Genomic DNA, 10,608 nt, shown 5'->3' with positions numbered 1-10,608 from the left:
TGGTTTGATTACCTTATTATGCACTTTTTTAGTCAATACTTCTTGTGTTCTCATGTTTTGTTTGTCCCATGGTGTATATCTGTGTTGTCGAATCATGCTGAAAATACGATATTTCAAAATAAGCTGCAGTAAGTGAAGAAACGGGATGGAATATGAGTTTGTTCAATGGAACTGGAAATTAATGGTTAAAAAAAAAAGTGACAAAAAAAAAATTAGACTCTTATGTAGTTCAGTTGTGGACAAGTATAGGTTTTTCTGGAAATACTGAAATCATCCCTCTCCAAACCATCGTGATTCATAAGAAAATTGAAGATTTCTGGAGTTTTGTGTGTGTTTTTTTTATTTAACAGGTGGAAGTAAGCTGGATCTCAATGCTATTAAAAGTAAATAAAAAACTTGGCGGTGGAGCTGATTTGCAATTGTAAGTAAAAACAATACAAAATCTGATAAATTAAACACAGCGCTAGAACTAACTGCAATTAAATTACTAATATACAAATATAGATGAGTGCATTCTTATTTTTAGACCGATATTGTAACTTGCAGTTTACGGTGTGACGCACATTAAGTAGTATGTTCCCGTGCAGAATATTTTTGGTTCTGATCCGTTCCTGCAAAACTCGTATTCAAGAACGGTGTTGAAAGGCATACTTTCTCTACTTTTTCTGAACACTTTTAATACAAATCTGTTCTTTTATTATCATATCATTTATTATTATAAGTTATTCATTACTAGTTATGAGCAGAATTAAAAGAAATATGAGTGATGAAATGGATGAAAGCTCGCTTACGAAGCTTAGTCACTTGGCCATGTTCTTTAGCTAATACAGCATCACACCGAGTCTTGTCCAGTATTCGTTCCTTCTTGGTTCTAGCCAATTCGGCCATCAGTTCCGCGGAGTTATCCTTATCTTCATCTGAATATTATAGATTTAGATCACTATATGTTTTTCAGTTTGGATTTGTTGACCGGAAGAATATATGGCTTCACTGTTTCCTTTTCGAAAGGTGCCATTTCGCCGTCGCCTATGGTTCTAGGACTTTATGAGCCCTGGACAGATATACACTGCTTTTTAAGCTCCGATATATGTATACTGTAATGCCATTTTGGGATTGACTGTATCACTCAGTGCTAACAAACTTGAGATAGCGGAATCTTCATTTTATAAAGTACGGCCTATAAGACTAATAAGCCCCATCTATTCGTATTTGAATCGAACTTGTCATCCTGGAAATTAATGATCCCATCTCGTCTACGGACATACTATCTGACCCATCAGTTGAGATTTGTCCGGCATGTTGAGACTGCCGGTGACATACGTCAGCCGGCAGTTAATTCTAAGTTTCGTAAAAAAAAAAAAAATCCTCACGACGAAGGAGAAGGATATAAAAACAATATAAGCATGCTAACCTTACGGTTGGTTTATAGCCTCCGAACAATTTTGCTATCGGAGAGTGATACTGAAAAATAGAAGGATCACACGTTGATATTGAAAATTACGGTTTAGCCAACATCATCATTACTAGTATTTCCACTGTGAGTCATCGCGTCACTTCGAGAAACGCTTGAGTCACGTAATGAAGATTGCCATCCTAGTATAGTGAATGTGAATTGTTAGAGACCAGGTGAGTTGATTTGTGACTCTTATCACGTACGGAAGTATTGCCTAGTTCTAAACAGAATCCTCTCCGGAGAGACTTCCTTTCCTTTCCTCTTGTAAATGCTGCAGACGACCATTGTCACGTACAGAAGTTTCACTGCGTTGTCCCTTCATCGATGATATCCCTCTCTCTCTCTCTCTCAGGTGACACTCAGTTACAGGTGCCAGAATGATGTCCCATTTCAACAACCTAACGACAACTGTAATTGATCCTTCCATTAATTTACTCTTGTAATGAAATCTACAAAAGCTTAAAAATTGCTACTGCATTGCAACGTGATCTGATCTGATCATTCATAAAGCTCTAAAATGGTGTATCAAACGTGTTCGTATTCACGACAGACCTAATCATTTTTATTTTTTGCTTATTTCCTCAGAAATTAATAATGAGAAACTATTTACTATGTGAAATCTTATGACTCCAATCACCAATTTTCAGTCCTAAAAAGTTTTTGCAAAGTATAATGTGGGATGCTTTTCATGAAATAAGATTTCATTTTATTGTCGTTGAAAAAAGAATATACTTTTTTGTTTACGCTCATCCATGAATGATGCTGTGCCCTTCTACTGGATTTCCCGGGAGATAACGATCGTTGAACGATATCTAAGTTCATTCTATTTCGATAAGGATGGCTGACTGTCACTTGTTAAATGTCTTCAACTACTCTCGTTTGGTCCTTGGCCGTTTGACCTTCGAGACACAACTCACTCAGAAACTTGTCACAATCTTTTGCAGCACTGAGTGTGAACAAATCATGAGGAGAAGAATTTGGCCATGTCATACCAGGAAGAACGAGAAGTCTCTTCTAGTCAACTATCCTTTCCTAAAATTTAAGACTATTATTTTGCGAATGACACATCAGCAAGTATAACTAACTACAATTAGATCTGATCACAAAGTATTTGAGAGAGCAAGAGAGAGACTCTTTTGTTTGTGATTGCTTTCCGACATGACACAGTTGTCAACTGCCTAGTAGTACTTTGCTTTGGCTCAGTTTTATCAGAATTCTTTCTCAGCATCAATTTCCTGAATCGCATTTCGTTGCACGCATCACGGACTTAGCAGAAGAAACGCTTTCTGAAGTGTCACGGAACTTAAACCAAAGCTCCGATTTCCTTGCTGATGAATCATTTCACACTGTCACCTCATTTATAAGTGATGTCATCAGATGAAATGTACTCAGTGAAGAAACTGTATGGCAAGGTGCAATAATTAGTTGCAAATCGGTCGACTGTTTATGGGCTAGAAAATTAATGCAATAATTAGACAAACGAAAGTGTTCTTTTCATGACTACGTTCGAGTCACCTGTCGTCATTCATGATAATTTTGTCACATATTTCTAGATAGATTTGGATTGCTCGGGAGCAGTTCCCAGCCTACCCGGACACTGCCATTCTTATATTGTTTGAGAGTGGAGACAAGGTGTAGGAATGTTCATGGCCTTGAAACAGCGAAAACTGTCATATACTGTCGGAAGCTGTCCAAGTATTGTGATAATCCAGGAAGAGGAGAGAGACTTTTCAAGAGAATACTTATCCTTCCAATCATTTACCCGCTATCTCTCTGATCGCAGCCTATACGGGTGACAATGTTTGAGGGAGATACAATATCATTAATTGCGATAAATGAGTCAGAGGTTGGAGCTGTGTCATCGTCACCAGTTGCAAACTGGGAGAAATGTGACACGGACATTTCCTTCAGTTCTCATTCCTTCAGTTCTGTAAGACAGAGAGAGATATATGCTAAAGATATGACAGGAGACAGAAGAGTGTGTGTCAGAGCATTTCTTTCTTCCGATGGATTGAACTGAAAGTTACTTAGTAAATTGTAAGTAAGTAAATTGGAGGTATTTTAAGAGTGGGAAATATGATTAGGAACTTAGGAGTGAAACAAATTGCGCTAATTCACTTGCCAAAATGAAATTATGAATGCGACAGTCAACAATGAATTCTTCTTCAAATAGCAGCGTTACATTTCGTGCAATAATTTCGGGCGAAACTGAAACTATCCAATGGTTTGAAGCAATTTTTAGTGAAGACAAATTTGAAAAAATAGAAATTATCATTGGAAGATTATTAGACTTCAAATTACTAAACATAGTGAAACAATCAATTCCATACGTATTCGGAAAATAAATGAGGCGCTAGTGACGCAACCGAATACCATAAGCCAATAAGTGAGGAGAATAAGCGCAAATAACTGGGATGGGTAACTTTTAGAAAATGTCCTGAATGTTGGGTAAGACTTCCTGCTGATCGTTTCCAACAACTCTCCTCTCCTATTGATCGTGTCATCTACCTTATCTTCTGCAAGTAGAGCTTCTGTCAGTTGAATCTGAGGACATCATTAGTGGGCAGAAAGCCTTGCATAGAATTCAGTTCTACTCTACCGTTCTTATCAAAAAACCATGCCGAATCTTCCAACTGTTCAAAGACTGCAGAGTGGTGACTGTCACCACAAAATCTGACTCAGTGTCACTTCATCGAAATGAAGAGAGCTCCAGCAGCCCACTCCAATGAGACAGTCCAGTGCTTCTCAGATCATTCATTTTGTTATCACATTCGTCGGTTGCACTGTCATCAGTGTCGTTTGGATAGAGGGAGGGAGGGAGAGAGAGAGAGAATTCATAGCAATCGACTGATCGATCTGAGGTCAATGGTCAAATCAGTGGGTGGTTCTAAATGGACAAAGCCTTAGGTTTGCTCGTGCAATCAGATTACTTTCACTCTTCTCATAGGTTATTATCAGTACTGATAACTAAATTCTTCTCTTTCAAATCCAGTGGCCTAAATAAGAAAGTTCTAAATTGCAATTCAGTGAACTGATTGATGCGAATTTGATGGTTCTGATGCTAATAACGCAAGTGCAATGTAACATTTTTAGTTATAACTAAAGTCATACTAAAAGAAAAAGTGAACGTTTCATAAATTCAGATAAACGATAAGTGTGAAGGTGAAGGAATGTGAGATGTGAAGAGAAGAAATTGAGTTAAATTAGAAAAGTCCACTAGTAGTTTTCTCTAGAGGAGGAGTGAGTATGTGACGTGTCCTTTACGTCTGGAAGACGTAAGAAGCATGTCGGATGGCATGACATGACATGACATATGATGGACTGAAGAATTTGTAACAAATGCACTGAAATAAGTTTAAATAAGAGCATTCAGTGGGATCATTAGAAACCAGTACGTAGAGAATATAAACCGGAATTAAGTTGGTTTTCGAAAAGTGATAATTTTGATATCGCTGTAGTCATGACAATCTTATTTGTTCCGACACATTGCGGAACAGGAAATCCTAACTAGTGCTTTCGGTCCTCAAGATATTCATGCTTCTCTGATAAAATGCTTTTTTAGAAATATAATATTTTGAATTAATTTTAAATTAACTAATTTTTGAGGAAAAGTTGGTACAGTATGGTGTGTTTGTCATGTGATCCCAGATAGATAATATCAATTTCATTCTTCCGAACATGAGATCTCTTTTGATAGTGCTATTCTTTCTCCAATAAAAAAAACCAAAGCGCAATTGTACGAACGAATACAATGATGTTAAAAGATATCGATCAAAAAATTGACAAATTAACAAAGAAAATTGGTAAGAATTATTTGTTGCATTTATAAGATTGTTTGTATGATTCTTAAAATGTATCAAATAAAATTAATAAGATAACAGAATTGAAGGTACACAGAATTAGTCAAACAAAATAATGTCACTGTTCCATAAGAAGCAAACAATAAATTTCAAATTGAACATCAACAATATCAAGTGCCATTTTCAACACATCAGTAATATTTAAATTCATTTCAACATTTACTACTCTCTTGAGCACATACTAACGAATGGCATAAAATATTACAAAAAACAGAGTAGAGGAAAACAAAGTGGAGCAGTATGGGATTGAACAATACGAAGAACTCTGAGGTTTTCCGGATTGTACCAATTGTCGAGTAACGGTTGCAGCTTTTTCTTCCTGATCAGTGGCCACTGTAGATGGTTGCTTAGAATAATCTTTAAAAAATGAATATGTTAATCTTGAATTGATTAGATCAAATGAATGAAAGAAAGATTGATGAATTTCAAATGAGTCATTTTAATTTCCTAAACTCTAAGCATCATTCACTTCATTATTTTAAAGCTATCCTCAACAATCGTCAAATTTCACGTCTTAACGATATGTTTGCAAGGCAACTTCAAAAGTGAAAGTTATCCATAATTTTTACTTAAGGAAGACGACAGTTTCATATGCAATGGTACCTGAATAGAAGCTGAATAGAAGCCAAGAATAATGCTATCTTTGCTATACCTAAGTCAGACTAATGTCCCTCTCTCTCTCTCTCTCTCTCTCTCTCTCTCTGACTATACAAGGCATTGAAATTTGATGTAATTCCATTCTGATCATTCTACGAAGTACTCTTGAAATTTTTAAAATTCACAAAGTGTGTATAACTTGTAATTCACTGCAATTCTATTACTTTTCTTGTCTCTAACTTTCGCGTTGCTTAACAATTATTTTGCTATTGGCTTTTTTTTTAAGGAAGGAATAATGAATGATGATAATTGGTGATGAAAAGAGGGTCGAGAGATTCAGAGTAAAGTGAAGTTTGGCAGTTAAACTAACGTAAGAAATATGAGGACTGATGGTTTAGTGTTAATAGCCAAAGTTATTTAGCTAAATGAATCGATACATTACTGTGTGAGTAATGCAAAGCTGGATGGAATATTTCTTTCTTTGAAAAATTTTTCCAAAATTAAAGCAATATTTTATTTTGAATTTGTTTAAATAAATGAAACATTGTTTCTTTCTTAAAAAATCAATTATCAAAATTTATGGAAGATGTTGATCAAATATATTCGACCACCATTTCTCATGTGTTTGTGATAATTTTCAGAATTGAATCTTAAAAAATTATCTGCTCTATCAATAAAATATATAGCGAAAATATAATGAATCTTTTTTGACAAAGTTCAGTAAATCTTTAAAGTGTCACAAAGGAAGTTAAAATGTTTTGTGGTTGAATTGTGACGGAAACAACGTATTCCGGAAATATCGTTATACAGCCGGAATAGGTGCAATCAGCACAGAGAAATATTAACTGAGACATTACTTCGAAGTTTATTCCCCACTAACTATAGTGAAGCATAAGGAAAGTACGTACCAAAATGTTAGAGATATTTTTAGGCGAGCAATATCCAATGATAGTATTGCCTGAAGCTTAGTTGAAAAGCTGCAGCAAATGCGATTACGGTAACAAATGCACCTGCCTTGATACCTGCAATAAATCAAGTTGCAAGTCAGGCCGATGAACTAATTTCAGAAAATCCCTCAAAGAGTTTGTTTCGTTTTGAATAGTACTAGTCGGAGACACGCTATGGTAGCAGCTGAGAGGGATTAATCGCCTACAGAGGATTGCGCCGTACCAACAGCGCCGTCATTTTCTGCTATTAATAAGGTGTCTCCTTGTTTGCTCATTTCACGCTCAAATGATTATTCAATTCACGCATCATTCTGCGACCTCGAAAAGCTACCGAGAATGTCACTTTAAAAGTGAAAGAGAATTCACTGATAGTTTTGAATAAAAAGGAACTGCAGAGATGGCTTCAGTGATAAAGCACAACTTTTCGTCTTCGTCTAATAGTCTTTGCAAAAAAACTTCGAACAATTTGGTCATTAATAGTTCTTAACATCGAAGAGCTATTAATGAAGGAATTATTTGAACATTTCTAAATTAAACATTCATCCATTCTGCTACTTCTAAGATAATAAATTCTAAATTTGTGAGAAGACACTGAACAACCGAATATGTATTACATTCAACTTATTAAATAATAATCAACAAGATGTAATCGCACAAATAAAAGGTCAGAGACCATCAAAATTTTAATTCCTTTGGTGCATTAGAGAGAAGAAGGAAAATGAAGGACGCGGTCCCCCTTTTATAGCTTTAGGGGACCAAATGTGACCAACTGAATTAGCCAATGAGTAGATGCTGCTAATATAGCAGATCAGATATGAAGGTGGGCAAATGTTCACCTATCGGTTCCAGTCAATTCGTTCTACAATTTAAACAAATGCATTTAGAAGCATCGATCATCACTAAAATCAAATTGAAGTTTAGTGATGGGTCTAAAGTTATCGGTCCTTTAGGTAGCGTCGTTTTTTGTTGAGAAATTTGGATGAAAGTGAGAATTCCGAATATAGCATAAATGGATTGAACGATGCTTGAGAATTTAAGGATGAAATGCAGTGCTACACACATAACTTGATCAGGTCGAAACCTTACCTGTCGATGAGGAACTCAGAAAAAGAGCACGGGCGGTAGTCGTCGTTGTCGTTGTGGTGGTGGTGGTTGTCACCTCGGGGGTACAATTATAGGCTCGACATCGTAGAAACTCCACATTACCCTGCAAATTTAAATCTTCTGCTTAATTAAGACAATATGTAAATACTGGCTACTACTAACTCAATGACCTTTACATATCTAAGGCAGGTGTTTTCCGAGAACGGAATGTCCCTTCCTTGTCACTAAATCATTTTGCTTTTTGCTCAGTTAAACTGAGGTACAAAGTATAGGTGTCAAAAGAAGACCGCACAGAAACCAGAGACACCTAGGCTTTTTCACCTGTTACGTTGTATTGCTAATGGTACCTTCATTAATATTTTGTCTAGCAGCGAATTTCTTGAGTACACAAGATCTATAAATCATTATCGATTATCGATTACCGATAGATAGTCCAATGGTCATATCTAGTGTTAGTAGTTCTGAAGGAAAAATTCGCCGATATCAGTGCATTAGGCAATATTTACGACTAGACAGAAACCAAACAGAATTAAATCTTAAAATGTCGCATTGAACTAAAACTTCAAGATGGATTGTCACTCATAACATGCACGGACGGAGATGGATCAAATGATGCGACAACAATTTCATATTTGTTTCCTTCTATCATAACTGACCACTTGTTTAATATGAAATTTATTCAAAATTACTGCAATTGCTTCGAGGTCACCGATTTTGACAACATTCTGCTGGCTGTAGGACAATATTTAGTCATGGGAATGGAGACGAGACTATAAATCATTGTTTGCCTGAACCTATTTCGGCCTGTCACCCATGCAGCGACACCAAAATGACTCTCATCCGTTTCCATTTAATATGGTTGGTGAAATCCGTCATTTATTTCGTTTAATTAAAAAATTCAGCCTAGTATATAATTTCTACATGTAATTATAGACTATAATTATGCAATTTGAAGTTTACGGGTTGGGTGAAGTGGAAATGAATAGTGCTTTAATTTCCGATTATTCTTCTCTTGAAAATTTCAAGGAAAAGGAGAAATGAACTGATATATTATCGCACTACCCATCAGTTATTCAAATTTCAGTATTGGATGACATTAACGTTGACATTTGTTTCACTGGATGGACTTTTAAAGTTATCGTTCAAAAAATAACTCAAAAATTTCAACAATTTTGCCTTTTTCGAACGGGAAAACCAGAAGAAAATGGATCAAAGATCAATAGATGAGTAGCTCTTTCACACCTTGAAATTTACCTCCTCTCAATATATCAAATATGCTGTAAATGAGTGTCATATAAATTAGATTATCAAAGGACATCAATAGAAATTGACGATAATGATGATTGACACATACCTCGGGAGTGAGTTGGCATCCATTAGTGGGATCAGTTAATTGACAGCGATCGCCATTCAATTTGTTCTTTGCACGGTCACGACAGCAAATATCGAATACCTGGGTGAAAATTACCTGTTCATAAGTATCATATAGATGGATGGGTGGGTAATGAAGACCAGAATAAGCTGAATTAGGCTGAACTGAGTTGTTGTAAGTGACATCCGGACAGAAGTGTCTCAATCAACAGGGCTCAAAAAATGCCTGACTCTCGTCTCAAGAAATTTACCCGAGGGAAACGGGAAATAATCATGGGCTAATTATTAAGTATCTCATTTGTTGAAACAACATGCAAACCATGTCGAAATCATTACCCTACAAAAGTTGTCGCCAGCTAACTGAGCCATTTCGTCACATATTTCGACGTAATCCCGCATGGTCGGATCATAGGACTGGCGTGAAGCGGTAATGGCAACAATAAGAAGCGCCAAAGTCAACGACAGTATCCTCACAGCTGACGATTGAACCGTTCTCGTCATCGTAATCTACGAGAAATATTATCATTTCAGTATAATGAAAAGATTGTTGTAACGAACGAGGTATCATCCGTCAATTATTAATTTTCTCATTTGGTAGCACAGCATGTAAACTATGCCCAATTATTACCCTTCAAAGCTATGCTTTTGCGAAAGAATTTGCCCGAAGGTAAGTGAATGTATCCTTAACCTTGATTTTTGCAGAGAGCTTATCTGAGGAGACAATCACAGTTTACCTATCAAAGTTGAGAAGTATAATTGGGCTGCATGAAAATATTCCTTAAGTATAAAATATAAGCCTTAAAAGAAATTGCGACAAAAAATGCTTACTGTTTATCTAACAGTTTTGTTTATTAAGGATTGTTTTATTTGAAAGGATTAAATTTGAATTCAGAATTTAATGTATTTTGAAATGTAATAAAATGGAAAGAAGAAAAAGACAAATGAGAATTTCAGGATGACATTTCAGATGAATGAGCAGTAAGCCCTCGAATAGAATGCTACTGGTCGAATCAGTGACCATTTGCATGACCTCTCAATGGTTCTCCGTTCGTGTGACCCGTAATGGTTTCTCACAACAATTGGCTGTCTAGAATGGATGGTCAAAGGGCACTAAAACAAACATTCAAATTTGACATCTGTGTCATTACGGATAGATGGATGACTGCAGCTGCAGATGTCACTTTCATGGCTTGCACCTATGTATATTCCTGTTCTCAATAATGTGAGGATAACTTGAAAATGTCCTAATAAATAAGTGAAATTCAGACAGAAAAAT

General features: G+C 35.9%; 1 protein-coding gene across 1 annotated transcript; it reads right to left on the bottom strand.

Moving 5' to 3' along the window:
- Positions 1 to 5,494: 5,494 nt before the first annotated feature.
- On the bottom strand, positions 5,495 to 9,833 carry Bm9073 (Uncharacterized protein; the record flags this gene model as incomplete). Its single annotated transcript, XM_043082446.1, has 4 exons — positions 5,495 to 5,670; positions 7,944 to 8,064; positions 9,316 to 9,414; positions 9,669 to 9,833. 4 exons carry the CDS (start codon positions 9,831 to 9,833, stop codon positions 5,495 to 5,497), a joined length of 561 nt encoding a protein of 186 aa, XP_042938380.1.
- Between the last annotated feature and the right edge of the window lie 775 nt (positions 9,834 to 10,608).

Source organism: Brugia malayi, assembly GCF_000002995.4.
Source record: "Brugia malayi strain FR3 genome assembly, contig: Bm_v4_Chr4_scaffold_001, whole genome shotgun sequence".
Taxonomy (NCBI): domain Eukaryota; kingdom Metazoa; phylum Nematoda; class Chromadorea; order Rhabditida; family Onchocercidae; genus Brugia; species Brugia malayi.
The sequence above is the reverse complement of the archived record's forward strand: the minus strand, read 5'-3'. Positions and strand labels throughout refer to the sequence as shown.